The following is a 16,888-nucleotide window of genomic DNA, read 5'->3' as shown; positions in this document are numbered from 1 at the left end:
CATGGCCTGCCTGGGTGACTCTGGCTGGGAGTACTCCCTTCCCCCTTCCTTCAGATCCCCCAGCTGTGGGAAGGCTTGGCATCAGACCTGGGACGAATCGGCTTCTGTCCTTAACTGGGAGGTTTCAGACAGGTTATTTGACCTCCCTGGGCCTCTACTTCCTGACTTGACAACGGAGGATAACAGTCCTTGCCTTGCAAGGTGAACTGCATTAATGGCTAAACACCTCGTCCGAGCGCCACAGTAAGCCCCAGTAGATGGAAACCATTATTCGGCTTTTACTTCCCCCTCTCCCTCCTTCACATCCATTTTAGAAGTAAGGTCAAGGTTAGAAATGATAATACTCCAGTTGCCTGTTCATACTTAATATCCTTCTCTTACCTCCCTGCTTGCTGAGTGGAGAGACCCCGTCTCGAACATCTCTTTGCACCTCACCGCAGTGCACGTTGCCTGTGCTTAATAAGCATTCAGGAGCAAATGTGAGCCAGGAGTGGAAGTGGAAGGTCAGCCCGACCCTCCACAGATGCCATTCCCTAGCACATAGACTCCTTTCGCACCACCCAGTCCAGACAAGATGGGAAAAATACATGGTTGGCATTAAATGTGCTATGTGGGAGATGAGAATGTGTTGAGTAAGGACGAGACAATTAGCCACATAAAATCAATGAACCGGAGGGAAATGATATCATGAAAATCACTCTTATTTTTTCAGTTTCCCATTCTTCCTACCTGGTACCCAGCATCTATTCTCCTTTTTAATGACCAGACATGCTGGTCAGTAGAGCTTTAAATAACCGTGGTTTGAAAGTCCGTGGTTCAGAAGAGAGTAATAACTAGGCCGAATTTGATCAAAGTCTGGCACGTTGTGGAAGCAGTTACCTCAGTAAGTTCAAAGGACCGCCTAGGAGCAGGATACCAAGGCTCAGAGGGCCCCTGGGTGTATTCTTTTGATGTGGGCTTTTGTTGTTGTATTAAATAATATACTAAAATGTGTCATTGAAATTCAGCCTGGGCAGCCCCCATACAGCAACCTCATGGGGAAAGTGCCACTTTTTTAAAGCTTGTGGTTTTGAAGTCATTGCTTGAACTTCACAATGATGTAAGCTTTGGCCATATCAAAAACACGCCAAGATTGGGCTGGAACCTCTGACAAGTCCTAGTCTCTTAGGGTGCTACATCAGGCAAAGGATGTCACCCCCTTGATTGAAGCTCCTTTCCTGCTGAAATGCTGTCCCTGTGCAGAAGTCCCGTTTTCCTCATGGATGTGCTCTGATTCTAAGGTTACAGCACCTTGCTCTTCTGTTTTCAAGCCCCAGAGTGCTTTGGTCAAAGAGAGCCATGAGAGAAGACCTTTCTTGTTAGAGTAAATGCAGGGCGGCATCTATGCTGTTTGGGACTCTACCGCCTCCTAAATGAGCTTCTGGGAGCCTTCAGCACCCCTCACTTTGTAACGGATGTGTGGTCTTGCCTCCCCTGCTATTATGTATGTTCTGCGGGTGCACGGACTTGAGGCCAGCAAGATGGAAGGGTGGGAATAGAAGAGAGGCAAAAATCAGGAAATTCCAACCTTCAGAGGAGTAATAACACTTTCGCTTAAATTGCCCAAGAATCGCCTACCCGTGCACGTTGGCTGATGGAAACTTAATGAAAAAACACTCGTGGCTTCCCAAATTACAGACTAAATCTTATTCTATTAAATATAACTATAACAGAAATCTCTGGGTGATATCAAAGTGATTTCCAGGCCTAAGCTGAATAGAATGTCCTGTTTATTGCAAACAGTATTCAATATTACTTTAAATTTCAATGTGACATGAAATAGTTTAGATGATCATCTCTTTGTTTTTAAGCAAGATTTAACATATATTTCTTAAACAAGACCATGTAGTCTTTCCCTCAAAATATAGCACAAATGGGGACAATTATGCAATGTTATTGTTTTGGAGACCCTTTAAGATTTTTTTTTAAAGGGGAAAAAGTCTTACATTTCTAATATTTCCAAAAGATGTATCTGCCGAGTGATTATCAAGCATAAGACTTGGGTTGATACATCCTCTAAATTCTTCTTTCCTTTTTTTCAACAGGCTCTCTTAATTTATTCTTTTTTTTTTTTTTAAAGATTTTATTTATTTATTGGAGAACACAAGCAAGGGGAGGGACAGAGGGAGAAGGACAAGCAAACTTCCCACTGAGCAGGGAGCCCAATGCAGGGCTCTATCCCAGGACCCTGAGATCATGACCTGAGCTGAAGGCAGACGCTTAACCAACTGAGCTTCCCAGGCGCCCCTCTCTTAACTTATTCTTAAATTTAAGTGCTTTATAGGAACTCTGACCTTTGATATATATACCAACCCTGACCCTGAGCCATATGCTTTGTGTTTCTTGTGATCAGATACCCAGTACCTCCAAGATACCATGAACCATGTCTTAAGCTGTGTCAAGAAGGAGAAGGAACGTACAGCAGCCTTCCAAGCCCTGGGGCTGCTTTCTGTGGCTGTGAGATCTGAGTTTAAGGTCTATTTACCTCGTGTGCTGGACATCATCCGTGCAGCCCTACCCCCTAAGGACTTTGCCCATAAGTAAGCATCTCTATTATGATTTCACCTTCCGCCCCATTTAGTTGGGAAGGAAGGATGCTCCATCCCAGTTTCCATGGAGCTTGAGCCTGATCTCTGCATCATTAAGCTCCAGGGAGTAGCAAATCATACAGAGCACAGCCCTTCCCCAGTTGAGTGCCAGGCTTTTTCAAATGAAGTGATATATGTACAAACATTTGGGGAGGTTGAATACCCTGTGAATGCGTTAGATGCCAGTGCTGTTTTCAATATTATTATTAACTGGGAATCTCCTAGTTTTGCTCTTTTCTCTCTGGCTTTCAAAGCTCTTTTGATGTAAGACTGAAAGAGAGCTTCTGGACTGGAACTGAAGGGACCTAATGGTCACTTTTTCCTTATCGCTGGAGTTGGATTCATTATTCCCACCCTTTGAAACATTCCAGTGAATAAAATACGAGAAAAACCTTCAGCACCCCGCAAGCTGGAGAGGCCAGGGTGTCTCCTCTAAGGCTAGGAGGGTAGTGTTGACTAAAGCTGTGTTTTGATCTTTCTCTGTGTTATTAGCAAATGAAGGGATAAGCCTCCACATTCTAAAGCCCAGCCTTCTCATCATGGGGGAGAAGAATTTCTTTCCATGTGATGGATGTGCCCTACACCCTGGTCCCTGATGTACACATTGTTCAGTTTGCTTCCTAAATAGGTACCTTGGCCAGCACCATGCTAACCCATATGGTGTCTTGTGTGCAAAATCGGGAAAGGGGCCCCTTCCTCAAGACACATGACTGCCATCTGCTGGATTGTTGTAAATTCAAATCTACAGTGTCTCGGGTATGGTGGGCCCCCTAGAATTGTGCAATAGATAACCTGCGCACCAGCAAATCATGGCCCCGCCTGGATCACCTGCCCTCCTTGCTCCAAGGCTATTTTGAGGTGGGGCATCGCACGATGTCATTATGTCTGAAGTAGGCACTCTTTCGGTACTCTGCAGGAGACAGAAGGCCATGCAGGTGGATGCCACAGTGTTCACCTGCATCAGCATGCTGGCCCGGGCAATGGGGCCAGGCATCCAACAGGATATCAAGGAGCTGCTGGAGCCCATGCTGGCAGTGGGACTGAGGTGGGTGTCAGAAACCTGAGCTTCTCCCATCTTGGGTATTAAGAGCCTTGACCCACAGCATTGGGACAGCACTGAAAGAGTGGGGCATGGGTGTTTGCTCGTTAAATTGGATAGGCAGGAGAGCTCACGCTAAACACACAGGCTGGTTTCTAATCCTGGTTCCATCTCTAGTTAGCTGTGTGCTCCTGACCAAGTTACTTAACTTCTCTGAGCCTCAGTTTTCTCACCTGAAAAGCAGGCACAGTAGCAGTTCCTATTGTCCAAAGTTGTCAAGGGGGTTAAGTGAAAGAGTTGATGAAACAGGAAATCTGGGCTCTGGGCCTTGCACATAAGAAGTGCTCGGCTGGTGTTTGCAGCTATTGTTCGTGTTATCATCGGGGAATTGCCTGGCTTTTCTCACTTTCGTTCTTTTTATCTGTAAAATAAGGATGATGCTGTCCATTTGCTTCCCAGAGTGTTTATTGAGACTCAGTCTTCAGCAGTGGCTAAATTACATTAAGCAAGTTCTGGCAAAGACCAGAAATCCGTAGATTGTTTTGTAATCTCTGACCAGGCCAAGAGAGTTCTAGACATTTCTTCTATTTTATAGTATCCTTTCTACTTTAAAGACCAAGCAGTGATGGGCCCAATCCCCTTGCTGGACAAGAAGGGCTGTTTCTTCACAAGAACAGACAAATATCTTGTCCAGTGCCATAGGTGCCTGGTTTCCTTCCCCTCAGCCCTGCCCTCACTGCTGTGCTGTATGACCTGAGCCGTCAGATTCCGCAGCTGAAGAAGGACATCCAGGATGGGCTCCTGAAGATGCTGTCCCTGGTCCTGATGCACAAACCCCTCCGGCATCCAGGCATGCCCAAGGGCCTGGCCCATCAGCTAGCTTCCCCTGGCCTCACAGCCCTGCCTGAGGCCAGCGATGTCGGCAGCATTACTCTTGCCCTGCGAACCCTTGGCAGCTTTGAGTTTGAAGGTAAGAAATTGCAGCCAGTCTTGCCAAGACAGTGAGCGTTGCTGGGAACCCCGAGAAAAGGCACCTAGAAGTCCTGGATCTTGCCGGGGATCCTAGAGACCGGGTAGCTGATCCGGTAGCAGCTCAGCCTCCCGGGCCCTTTGCATGTATTATTAATTCCTCCTCTGTTTCTTTTCCCATCCTGAGTTTGGGGGCAGATGGTGTTCAGGGAAATTATGCATTGATCCAGGGAATTAATGCTTCAGAGATAAGAAAGTCAGAGATGGACCCCCCCCAGCCCCCCTGGTCTGTGAAGCTGAGATGGTATTTAATGCTTTAAAATGTTTAAGCCAGAGGCTTTTAGGTATTTCCATTCCTATGGCAGTGTGATTTTCAAGCGCGCTGTACTGTGTAGTTCAGTGTGGAGTTCTAAGCTGCAGATAAACCCACATCAGTGTCCTAGGGAGATCTATTTCAGGAGAGAAAAATGGATACTTTTGAAATTTAAAATCATGTAGGTGGCAACGATCAAGACTGCAGGGAAACAAGCAAGTACAAAAAGCCTAAACGTGCCGTCTGAGTGCTTATAGCCGTCTGCGGCTTCCCTCTTGTAGCTCCTCCACTCTCACTGATCAACACTCAGGATAATGTATTTCTAATGAATAGAAAGTAGCTATATTTAAACCCAGCCTACATCAGACTCTCTTTTGGTATTCAAATCTGGAAACTAAAATAGACAAGTAAATTTGATCAAGAATTGTTTTACTCTCTGGGAATATAAAGGTTTGGATCAGAATAAAAGGAAATAATTCATTCTTTGAAGGGAATAAAATAAGGATTAGACTGGGGGGGTGGCTGGAATGCCTTTTTTCTGTCTCCCCACTCCTCTGCCTCCCTTCTGCCTCTCTGCTGATCAGAAACCCATTTGTTACTTTTTTAAGAGAAGCATTCTAGGTCAATATCTTGTTGAAAATTGAATTCGTAGCCATGAAATGAAAAATGCAGCTAGCTAGTTGTAGATCTGCTGTCCAGAGCAGCGGTGTTTATTTTGTTTTCTCTCTGCCTTTGTATCCAGGCCACTCTCTGACCCAGTTCGTCCGCCACTGTGCGGATCATTTCCTAAACAGCGAGCACAAGGAGATCCGCATGGAAGCTGCCCGCACCTGCTCCCGCCTGCTCACGCCCTCTGTCCACCTCATTAGCGGCCACGCTCACGTGGTTAGCCAGACTGCAGTGCAAGTCGTGGCAGACGTGCTCAGCAAACTGCTCGTGGTTGGGATAACAGATCCTGGTACGGTTTATGAGACAGGAACAGTCTAGGGGAGTTTATGCACCTGGGGCAGTTGGAACTAGCCAGTTACATTGCATGGCCTCTCTAGAGACTTTCGGCCTCAGCCAGCTGATGTCCAGCTGATATCTATGCCAAAGCACTGGGCTTGGCTACTCCAGCCTGCTGGTGTAAAAATCTGTCTTTAATTCTATTGTCTTTGCTCCTATGAGTAGGGAAAAGACTTGAGAGGTGAGATGAGAGAAAGGTACATGCTGGCATCCTCTCACTAGGCCGGAGGCAGTGGGGACAGAAACTGGGAAAAGACCACAGGACTGATGGCATTGAAGAGGTGTTCAAAGGCATAATTGCTCTTGCAGACCCTGACATCCGCTACTGTGTCTTGGCATCCCTGGATGAGCGCTTTGATGCACACCTGGCCCAGGCAGAGAATTTGCAGGCCCTGTTTGTGGCCCTGAACGACCAGGTGTTTGAGATCCGGGAGCTGGCCATCTGCACCGTGGGCCGGCTCAGTAGCATGAACCCAGCCTTCGTCATGCCTTTCCTGCGCAAGATGCTTATCCAGGTAATGTGTGACAGTCAGACCTAGAGGCAATGGGAAAGGGACTGTCATTGTGAGAGCAGTTTGGAGAAAGAGAGATGAGGACCAGGGATGGGGAGAGAGATCGAGATACCTGGTAAAAGCCACCTTTGGCTCTAAGAGTCCATGTTTTCCCAGCTTCACAATCGCAGTTCCAGTGCTGATCACCTCGTAAGCCTCTTGGCAGTGTAACTCCAGGGGGCCTCTTATCCCAGGCTAACCTCTTCTGCAGCTCTTCTCTTGTTCCTGGCAAGTTACCAGAGATTGCACTTCTTGGCCCTCTCTATTCAGTCTGCTGCAGATGGTGTCAGTTTTCCCAGCACCTCTCTGTTCTTCTGCTCTCTTGCTCTTGCTGATGCCAGGTCAGGCACAGAGGCCAAGGATGAGAATGGTTCCACCATTGCTTCTCATAGTCATTGCCCCTGGTCTATGGTCCCTGGCGTTCATTCTTAAATAATGTCAGATGCCAAGCTAAGCCATTGGACTAGAGCCTAAGGTAGCTTCAGATTGGCCTTGCTGCTCGATCTACTAGGACTTTTTTTTTTTTTTTAAAGATTTTATTTATTTATTTGACAGAGATAGAGACAGCCAGCAAGAGAGGGAACACAAGCAGGGGGAGTGGGAGAGGAAGAAGCAGGCTCACAGTGGAGGAGCTCCACGTGGGGCTCGATCCGATAACGCCGGGATCACGCCCTGAGCTGAAGGCAGACGCTTAACCGCTGTGCCACCCAGGCGCCCCTACTAGGACTTTTTTAAGTAGACTCTACGCCAAATGTGGGGCTCAAAGTCACAACCCCGAGATCAAGAGTTGCGTGTTCTACAGACTGAGCCTGCCAGGCGCCCCAGGATTTTCGATTCCTGCTGAAACCTGGCTCCCCGGTTTTTGTCTCCACCTTCCCACATAAGTTGTCTGGCCTCCTGAGTGCAGCACGGTCCAGTCCTTCCTGCCTCGAGTTCTTTCCACCCACCTCTTCTGGGTCTAGGTGTGCCTCACCCAGTCCTTTCCTGTCCCCTGACTCCACCCTGTCTCTCCTTCCCGCTCTGCTTCCTGACCCACCCACATAAAGAACGTAAACACAGAAAAATCATTAACATACGTAACTTTCATCGTAGAGAAATGTGTATTCACAATCGTAACTAAAGTGACCGTAAGTTACATCATCGGTCAACAAATTAGAGGATTATATTACCTTGGCACTTCTGTTTGTAGCCTCGTGGTTTATTTCTTCAGCTGCTGGCCTGTGTTAGGAGTGCCTATCCTTTTAAGTTCTTTTTTAGAATACCTAAGGTTTTGGGAAGGAAAACAAATCATTGTTGAGCCTGCCAGCCCAAATCCTGCTTGAAGAAGCTTGGTAGAGAAATACCTCCTAATGAGAATATCAGTGTTCATTCAGTCAATAGATGTTTTGGACATCTTCCACGTTCCAGGTCCTGCTGGGTGCTGGAAACATTAGTGAACAAGCCAGGCATGGCCTGTGTCCTCTAGAAGGTTGCAGTAAGCTGCCGAGCTCGCAGACCGTCTCGTTTTTCTGATATTGGAGAATGTGAAGCACCATTGAATGAATTTACCATGTACTGAGCTTAGCCCTGGAATCTCCAAAATTTTTAATTTTTCTTGTTTTCAAGTGTGGATACAGACCTTCACAAGTTGAATTGCACGTTGTCATACCTTGGTTAAGGGACATTACCTAAATGTACTTTGGCCTTTTCCTCAGGCCTCTCGATCATCGGAGTGGGCGTTGGGTATTGTTGCGAGGGCACAGTGTTGCTCGCTGGCTCTGGAAGTGAATTTGAGGATCTTTGATTTGGCCCTTGGAGCTCCAGATTGGCGCTCTTCTCGCGGGCATGTTTCCTCCCTGCTAGCCATCTCCTGGCTCGTGTGGGTCGGTTCTCAGCAACCCTCTCTGCCCCCTCTCACTGCTGTCTGCTGTGATGGGGGAAAACAGGCTGCCCATGGTGGAATCCACGGTGGAATCCACGGGGGAATCCAGAAAGTCAGGATTATTAAATCAATAACCTAAGACTAAATGTATTATTAAATTGTAGACTCCTCCTCTGGGTAGCTGAGTTAACATGTGCTTTTCTCACGGTTCAGAGATTTCCTTCTGGCAACTTCAGCTTGCCAGAAGTCTGTCTATATTAAGTTGTTTATATCTGTGTCACTATGAGTAGAACATGCTGATTTGCTGGTGTTCTAAGGATATCAGAACAAACATGTTATTTCTGTTTATCAGGGTCCAAGGGGATTCTGTTGATATAGTCCCTCAGTGTTTGGGTTTATCTAGAGGTCCCTGAAACCACTACTGAGTATTAATATTTCTTTCAGCAGCATAGCTGTTCTGAATGTTCTCTGATTCTTTGTCATTATTTATAGGCCCCCTTAGTGATTTGCTGTCTGGACAAAGATTCTTCTCGAAGAGAGCCCTTCCCTCCTTCCTCATTTCTGCAGACCCCTGCTCTCGATGTCCCTATTGGTGTTCCTGGCCCCCCTGGGCCTGTGCCGTACTGTTAAGGCTGTGCTCAGGGACGGCTGGTGGACCGTGGGGGCTGGGGCTGGTTTCCGAGTCTTACTTCCACCCCTGCTATGTCCCCGACTGTTGGCCTTTGTGGAGGATCCAGCAGCTACTTGATCCGCAGTGCAGTTTCAGTTCCTTCCTCTAGTTCCCTGCCACATTTCCCCTTCGACACACCGTTCCTCTCTAGAACTTCCTCTACCATACGGGCCTTTCTTCCCTACAGATTTTGACGGAGCTGGAGCACAGCGGCATTGGAAGAATCAAAGAGCAGAGTGCCCGCATGCTGGGACACCTGGTCTCCAATGCACCCCGGCTCATCCGCCCCTACATGGAGCCCATTCTGAAGGTAACTCCCAGCAGTTAGAGACACTGGCACTTTCTTCCCGGGTCATCTTATGCTAGCTCCTTTGAGACAATGGGAGTGTTTCAATCGATAATTTCTTCGGCCCCAGGCCCCGGGTCAAGGGCCACATCAAGCATTCTCCAAGAAAGAATAGTGAAAATCTCACCGATTGCAGGAAAGGGCTCTCCTTATTAGAGATGAGATACAATGCTTCAAGCACATCATCAAATGTGCTTAGAAAGGAGAAGTAGGTAGACAGTGGCATAAAATAGTTCCCTCAAAATGAAGAAAAAAATTAGCTTTAATGAGCATGTTAGAGGCTTGTGAAATCTTTCAAAACTTACACGAATCTGATAAATGATCAGATACCATTTGAGAAGACATGGGAAACATTTTTAAATCATGGCATTTCTCAGCTTTCTCATATATCTAACTGCGCTCAGTATGGAGAAAAGTTTTAGAATCCACATTCTGGAGAAATCCTAGCTTCATAAAGCCTAGAAGTAATTTATCTAGGATTGAAATGGTCTCTCTGGTGAATTTTACTTATGTAGAAGAAAGATTTCTAGTAGTTTCTGTTCTGCATTCATTTTTATCGCACCTTCTTTTCATAGGCTTTAATTTTGAAACTGAAAGATCCGGACCCTGATCCAAACCCAGGTGTGATCAATAATGTCTTGGCTACAATAGGAGAATTGGCTCAGGTAAGGGGACAACTGCTTTTTCTAGAGGATGGAAAGAATACTGCTTAGCCTCTGAGGAAAGCAAAATACTTTGTAATGCTATAATTTCTAATCTTACCTCTCACCTTCTTTTTCATTTTGCAGGTTAGTGGCCTAGAAATGAGGAAGTGGGTGGATGAACTCTTTATCATCATCATGGACATGCTCCAGGACTCCTCGCTGTTGGCCAAAAGGCAGGTGAGTACTGCTCCTTCTGGACTGAGCAGAACAGGCCCCTGGGAGGCCAGGACCCTTGCCTGTCTTCGTCACTTATTGTCCCTAGCCAGTACCTAACCCAGAGCTCAGCACATAGTAAGTACTCGGAAGTATCTGTTGAGTAAAATGAAGGAAGATCTGGAGCCAGAATTAGCTGTCATCCTGACCTAGAGCCACTTTCAGTAATCATCAGGGCTGGCCAGTGGCCTTTCCTCTGGGTAAAAGAAAATCCAGACCATCTGTCAGAGCCCCAGCCCCTAGAGGGAAAGAAGAAGCCTGGGCCTGTGGCTATGGTGGCAAGTAGAGCTCAGCACACCCTCTCCCAGCCCTGGCTTCATTTCGTTTGGTTACCAAAGTCATTAGGTGACTAGACTAAAATTAAGAACATTCTTAATTTCCTTTTAAGTTGGATTTCTCCCTTTAATCACTGAGGATGTGGAAGGACTGTGTATTTCCTTTGAGAATAGCAGGGCTCTTCTTTTATCTTTTTATCCTGTGATTGTTGTATTGGTTTGTGGCCTTGTTTTTACGCCCAGACTCTCAAGGATTTCTGTTCATGGTTAGTGCCTCTCTTGGAAACTTCTTTTCTTGGAAAAGCTTCTCACACGTCATTGCAGCCATTAAACGGAGAGTACAAACCATGCTTTCTCTTCTCTCTGACTGGCTCAACAAACCACATGATCTCTTGCTTGTCCAGGTGGCTCTGTGGACCCTGGGACAGTTGGTGGCCAGCACTGGCTATGTAGTGGAGCCCTACAGGAAGTACCCCACTCTGCTTGAGGTCCTGCTGAATTTTCTGAAGACTGAGCAGAACCAGGGTACACGGAGAGAGGTAGGAAACATGGCAAACTTGTGTTCTTTAAAGACTTTGCTGAAAATATGGAAAGAGATTGTGGCATTAATACGCTCTGACGGAGTGTTGATTAGATGTCTGCTTTGTTCTTCTAGCTGATCATCCAGGTATGAACTGAGTGTCATGGAACATGAGAGTAATAGTCATGAAACCTATTGTCATCAGATCTTGTGATGAATGTTTTCTTTTGCCCCCTCCCCTTTCCCACCCAGGCTATCCGTGTGTTGGGGCTTTTGGGGGCCCTGGATCCCTACAAGCACAAAGTAAACATTGGCATGATTGACCAGTCCCGCGACGCTTCTGCTGTCAGCCTGTCTGAATCCAAGTCAAGTCAGGATTCCTGTAAGTTGAGGGGAACCGTGAAAGACTCGCCAAGTTCCTGCCTCACAAAGCCCTTGCTGGCAGTGGTTAGAAAGAGCCTTGGGCTGGATAACAAATTATAGCATATTGGCTCACTTCATGACTTTTGAATGGAATGTGAAGTTTCCTCTTGAATCACAATAGGGATGCTGCTTCCCAGTATGTCCATAGTCCTTACATCTGTCCACATTCTTTGTCAAGGGTCAACAGGCCAAGTCTGTACCCACCTTTGGTGCTGATGAGAGAGATGTGTTTTATCACCCCATCACCTCTGTTCATCTCTCATTCTTTGTTAGTGCTTCTTTGATGTTTTCTATTCTCATGGCACCCAAGAAGGAAGGGGGTAGAATTTATCCTCCTGGTTTTAATTGCTAGGGAAACCTGAGGCCAGGCTCAGGGACATAGAGAAACTGGTAGCAATCAGAATCCAGGGCTCTTTTTTTCATCAGCTGGTCTGGCCTTGGAGCCCCTCTGCATTTCGACAAGTAGCCTGAGAGATTGGGGAGGGTATGGGGCTACGGCAGATTTTTCTAGGCTTAACTCATTGTTCATCAAGGTGGGCTTTATTTCCGAAAGAGTGAAAGTTCAACAGTGGCTCTCCCAGCCGTTCCAGCAAGATGTTGCTTTCCCAGAATAATTTGTTTCTACAAGACCAGTGCTCTAACCCCTGAGCTATGGAGTCTTCTCCTCAAAGTAATTGATTTCTAAACTCTACAGATGGAATCCTATTGCTTCCAGTTCTTCTGTATAGTAGAGAAGCGTAGCTCTGACGTTACCCTTCAGACCAGGCTGGTCAGGAACAGAGTCTGAGCCTGGTCCCTGCAGGTTCATCCTTGCTCAGTGGCGCCAGTCCAGTCTCCTGACCGGTCTAGTTCTTGGCCTCTTCAGTGCACTGTTCACCTGCCCTCACCCAGTCTTTGAGATCCTTGCTGTTCAGGTCAGCTAACATTTGCCGCTTCCTCTTCTGAAGTCCCTAGGGGAATTGAGCAGCTGCTGAACAGATGTTAGCCTAATTTGATTCCCTTTACTTTCATTTGGGGGAGTAATTATTTTTATTGATGGTTTCAACTACAAAGTTGTCAACTATAATGATAAGAAGTGAAGTTTAACATAGCAATTTAAAGAAAACCTATCATGTACCATTTTAGGCTTTTGTGGTCGGGGTAATAGAACAGCCTAAAGCTCTTGAATTTCTTCATGGTGAGAGCCTGTTCTTGGGTTCCTAACATATCCTGTATTCCCTGTGAATGCCGACTGATGGTCAGGCTGTTTGTTGTTAGGCAGCTTCTGCTCCAAGTCAGAGTCTTGTCATGTAGAGCTCGTGATTTCGCCATCTTTTTGTCCTAGCCGACTACAGCACCAGCGAGATGCTGGTCAACATGGGCAACCTGCCCCTGGATGAGTTCTACCCTGCCGTGTCCATGGTGGCGCTGATGCGGATCTTCCGAGACCAGTCCCTCTCGCACCATCACACCATGGTTGTCCAGGCCATCACCTTCATCTTCAAGTCCCTGGGCCTCAAGTGTGTGCAGTTCCTGCCTCAGGTCATGCCCACATTCCTCAATGTCATTCGGGTCTGCGATGGGGCCATCCGGGAAGTAAGTAGCTACAACCCCACCCCTGCTCCTGAGCCCCACTTCCTGCTGATGCCCCCTGTTGGCTGTTGGGCCTAGTACCTCCCCTCCCCCTAACTCCTAACCCCTGAGGGTACAGGTTCAGTTTCCTGAGTTATCCCCTCAGAATGGCTAAACGATGGGTGGCTTGAGGGGGGATGTACCTAGAGTTCAGTGCGGTTCTCGGGAAGAATGTCCCACTGTGTGAACTTGCTGCTTCCTTGTGATTAGATTGAAGTCCATCAAGTCCATCATTTTTAGTGAGAATATTACAGAGGTGACATCGCATACCTCTTAACAGACCTCGTAATGTCAGCTTCTCCCATTAGTGTTGATCCTGAGTTTGAGCACGTGGTTAAATTGGCCTCTGTCAGAGCTCTCCATCGTAAGGGGCCTTTTTTCTGAGTCATTAAATAATCTGGGGGTGATGCTTTGAGACTATGACTGTCCTGTTCTTTGACTATCTTGGACCCAATGACTGAACAACTGTGGGTGATCCTTGCCCGAATCCATTGTCACACTGCTTGCAAAGTAAGGACTTTCTAGTTCTACCATTTCTTCTCCTTTTAACAGCTGACACTTCTGTAAAGTAGAAATTTCCCCCTTTCCCTCCCTGTTTCTCCCTTTTGCTCTTTTCTTTCTCTAAACTACACAAGTTGCAGAGTGGTTCTGTGATTATTTACCGCTACTGGCAGCAAACCTGCTAAATAAAGCTCAAGGGAGCTTTTTTTTGTTTCTTAAGATTTGTTTATGTATTTGAGAGAGAGAGAGAGAGCATGCGTGTGAATAAACAGGGGAAGGGGCAGAGAGAGAGAGGGAGAGGGAGAGAATCTCAAGCAGACCCCTATTGAGCATGGAGCCCTGACACGGGGCTTGATCTCAGGACTCTGCAGTCATGACCTGAGCCAAAATCAAGAGTTGGATGTTCAACCGACTGAACCCCCCAGGTGCCCCTTTAATTAATTTTTTAGTCAGTTTTTTCCTCTGTGATTATGTATTCAATTTGATGTATGTTTAGAGGAAATAATATCTTTTTAGAAAGTGTATTTTCTAACTTTGTGCCTGGAGTATGGAAGTGCAGTTTATGTACTCAACCTCATCGAATTCTTACTAATTCTAATAATTTAACTAAATTTTCCTAGCTTTGCACCGTAGATAATCATATAGTCTGCAAAAAGAGAAAGATAGTTCTAGTTTTTTGTTTTAATCTGTAAGCCAGTTAGTACTTTTCCTCATTTGCATTTCTACGACCTTTACTACAATGTTGATGAGACTCTGAAACTGGAAATCTTTAATCTTGCTCCTGATTTCAGTGGGACTGCTGTTAAGATTTACCCACTAAGTATAATGTTTGCTGTAGGTTTTTGGCAGGTAGCTTTTTAAGGGTTATAAGTGTTTCCTTGTGGTCTTTATTTGCTAGAATTTTTATCATGAATGGGTATTGGATTTATCAGATGTCTTTGATTGTCTCGTGTGATGATCATATATTTTTTCTCTTTCAGTGTTAATATGTTGAATTACATTGATACATGTTCTAATGTTGAAATATTTTTGAATTTTTGTTTTAAAACCATTTTGGTTATGATGTATTTTTTGATACATTGACTTTATATCTAATATTTAATATCATTTTCTTACATCTACATTCCTGGGTGGAATTGGCCTGTAATTATTATTATTTTTTAACTACAGGTTCAAAGATGAGTTTAGCTTTTCTGTTTCTTCTTAAAACAGTTTTGGTCACATTTTTCTAAGAAATTATTCTTTTTTTTTTGAAGATTTTATTTATTTGAGAGAGAGCATGAGCAGGGGCAGAGGGAGAGGGAGAAGCAGGCTCCCCACCGAGCCGGGAGCCTGACACAGGGCTCGATTTCATGACCCCGGGATCATGACCTGAGCCAAAGGCAGATGTTTAACCAACTGAGCCATTCAGGTGTCCCTAAGAAATTACTCATTTTATTTACTTTATAGATTTGCCTTTTCAGGACATTTCATAGAATTGGAACCATATGTGGGTTGTTTTGTGTGTCTAGCTTCTTTCACTTAGCATAATACTTTTGGGGTTCATCATGGATCAGTAGTTCATTCCTTCTTCATAACTGAATAATAATTTAGTGTTATTGCTCAGAGATAAGTGTTTTTAAAGTTTCCTATGATTTCTTTTTTCACCATTGAGTTATTTAGAAGTGGATATTTTAATTTGCAGATTTACAGGGTTTCAAATTTCTTTTTTGGATATCTGTTTCTACCGTAATTGCATTGGGTTGACGATTCTTTGATGTTTGCTGAAACTGCCTTAACAGTCGAATGCTTGATCCGTTTTGATGTTTCCTCTGTACTTGGGAATAGTGGGTATTTGCTGATGTTATGTGCCAAGTTCCATGTATGTCATTAGATTTGGACTTATTACTTACTGCATTCAAATTTTTTGTATTCTTAGTTTTTTGTTTGCTTGATCTATCACTGAGAGAAGTGAGATAATCTCCTTTTACGGTGGTGGATTTATTAATTTCTCATAGTTTAGTCAGTTCTGTTTTATATATTTGAGGGGATATATTATTAGGTACATTCAAATTTAAAATCATTGTATCTTCCTGGTAAATCGAATCTTTTATCATTTTTTAATCTAATCTCTTTTTTTAATAATAATTTTTTATTATATTATTTTATTCACCATACAGTACATCCCTAATTTTTGATGTAAAGTTCTGTGATTCATTACTTGCATATAACACCCAGTGCACCATGCAATATGTGCCCTCCTTAATAATCATCACTAGCCTATCCCATTCCACCACCCCCCTCCCCTCTGAAGCCCTCAGTTTGTTTCCCAGAGTCCATAGTCTCGAATCTTTAATCATTTTGCAAGGACTCTTTTTATCTTTAAAATACCTTAAAATTTATTTTGCCTAAGTTTAGTATAGCGACAACAACTCTTTTTTGGAGGGTGTATGTCTTTTATTATCCTTTTACTTTTAATTATCTTGTGACTTTTTGCTTTAGGTGGGTCTCTCATGGTAATAATATAGCTGGATTATCCCTTTAATCTCTTTTGAAAATCTTTGTTAATCAGTGCATTCAGTCCAGTTATAGTTATTGTGACTGTTGATACATTTGGATTTATTTCCACCATCTGACTTAGTGCTTTATTTTTGACCTGCTTTATCTGTTTATTTTCTTTCTTTTCTGTCTTTTTTGAGCTTGGTTGAGCTTTCATTTTCTTGTCTTTGCCCTCTACTTGTTGCTACCTTTAATCTTAATAAATGTTTTGTAATGGGATATTTTAGTCATAAACAGAAGTAGACAACTGGGGTTCCTGGGTGGCTCAATCGGTTGAGGATTCAACTCAGGTCATAATCTCACGGGTCATGGGATTGAGTCTTATGTTGGCCTCTGTGCTCAGCGGACAGTCTACTTGAAGGTTCTCTCCCTCTGCCCCTCCCCCCGCTTATGCATGTGTTCACTCTCTCTCTAAAATAAATAAGTGCATCTTTTTTTAAAAAAATAGACAACTTCTATTAAATTCCCATACTCATCAGTAATTATTAGCATTTTATCAATTTGGTTTCATCTTCTTACACCCCCCCCCCACCATTTCTTTCCACACCCACATGCACAAACATTTTTTCTGGGGTATTTTAAAGCAAATCCCAGATATTGTACTATTTTACCAATAAATACTTTTTCCCCCATATAACCAAAATTACAACACCTACAAAAGTAAGAATAATTCCTTAATAATTTTTAATACCAAGCCTTTTTCAGATGTCCTTGTTTGTCTT

At 44.5% G+C, this 16,888-nt stretch overlaps 1 protein-coding gene across 1 annotated transcript in view; it reads left to right on the top strand.

Annotated features, from left to right (window-relative positions):
- The window catches only part of MTOR (mechanistic target of rapamycin kinase), a 121,889-nt gene that overhangs the window by 14,926 nt on the left and 90,075 nt on the right, over nt 1-16,888 (top strand). The window contains exons 9-19 of the mRNA XM_034671192.1: nt 2,393-2,579; nt 3,544-3,672; nt 4,392-4,636; nt 5,691-5,906; nt 6,263-6,468; nt 9,223-9,345; nt 9,957-10,046; nt 10,170-10,262; nt 10,978-11,112; nt 11,346-11,475; nt 12,841-13,091. Of these exons, the coding sequence (XP_034527083.1) occupies nt 2,393-2,579; nt 3,544-3,672; nt 4,392-4,636; nt 5,691-5,906; nt 6,263-6,468; nt 9,223-9,345; nt 9,957-10,046; nt 10,170-10,262; nt 10,978-11,112; nt 11,346-11,475; nt 12,841-13,091 (1,805 nt within the window). The remainder of the gene's footprint in view (nt 1-2,392; nt 2,580-3,543; nt 3,673-4,391; nt 4,637-5,690; nt 5,907-6,262; nt 6,469-9,222; nt 9,346-9,956; nt 10,047-10,169; nt 10,263-10,977; nt 11,113-11,345; nt 11,476-12,840; nt 13,092-16,888) is intronic.

Source organism: Ailuropoda melanoleuca, chromosome 11 (assembly GCF_002007445.2).
Source record: "Ailuropoda melanoleuca isolate Jingjing chromosome 11, ASM200744v2, whole genome shotgun sequence".
Lineage (NCBI taxonomy): Eukaryota > Metazoa > Chordata > Mammalia > Carnivora > Ursidae > Ailuropoda > Ailuropoda melanoleuca.
The sequence above is the reverse complement of the archived record's forward strand: the minus strand, read 5'-3'. Positions and strand labels throughout refer to the sequence as shown.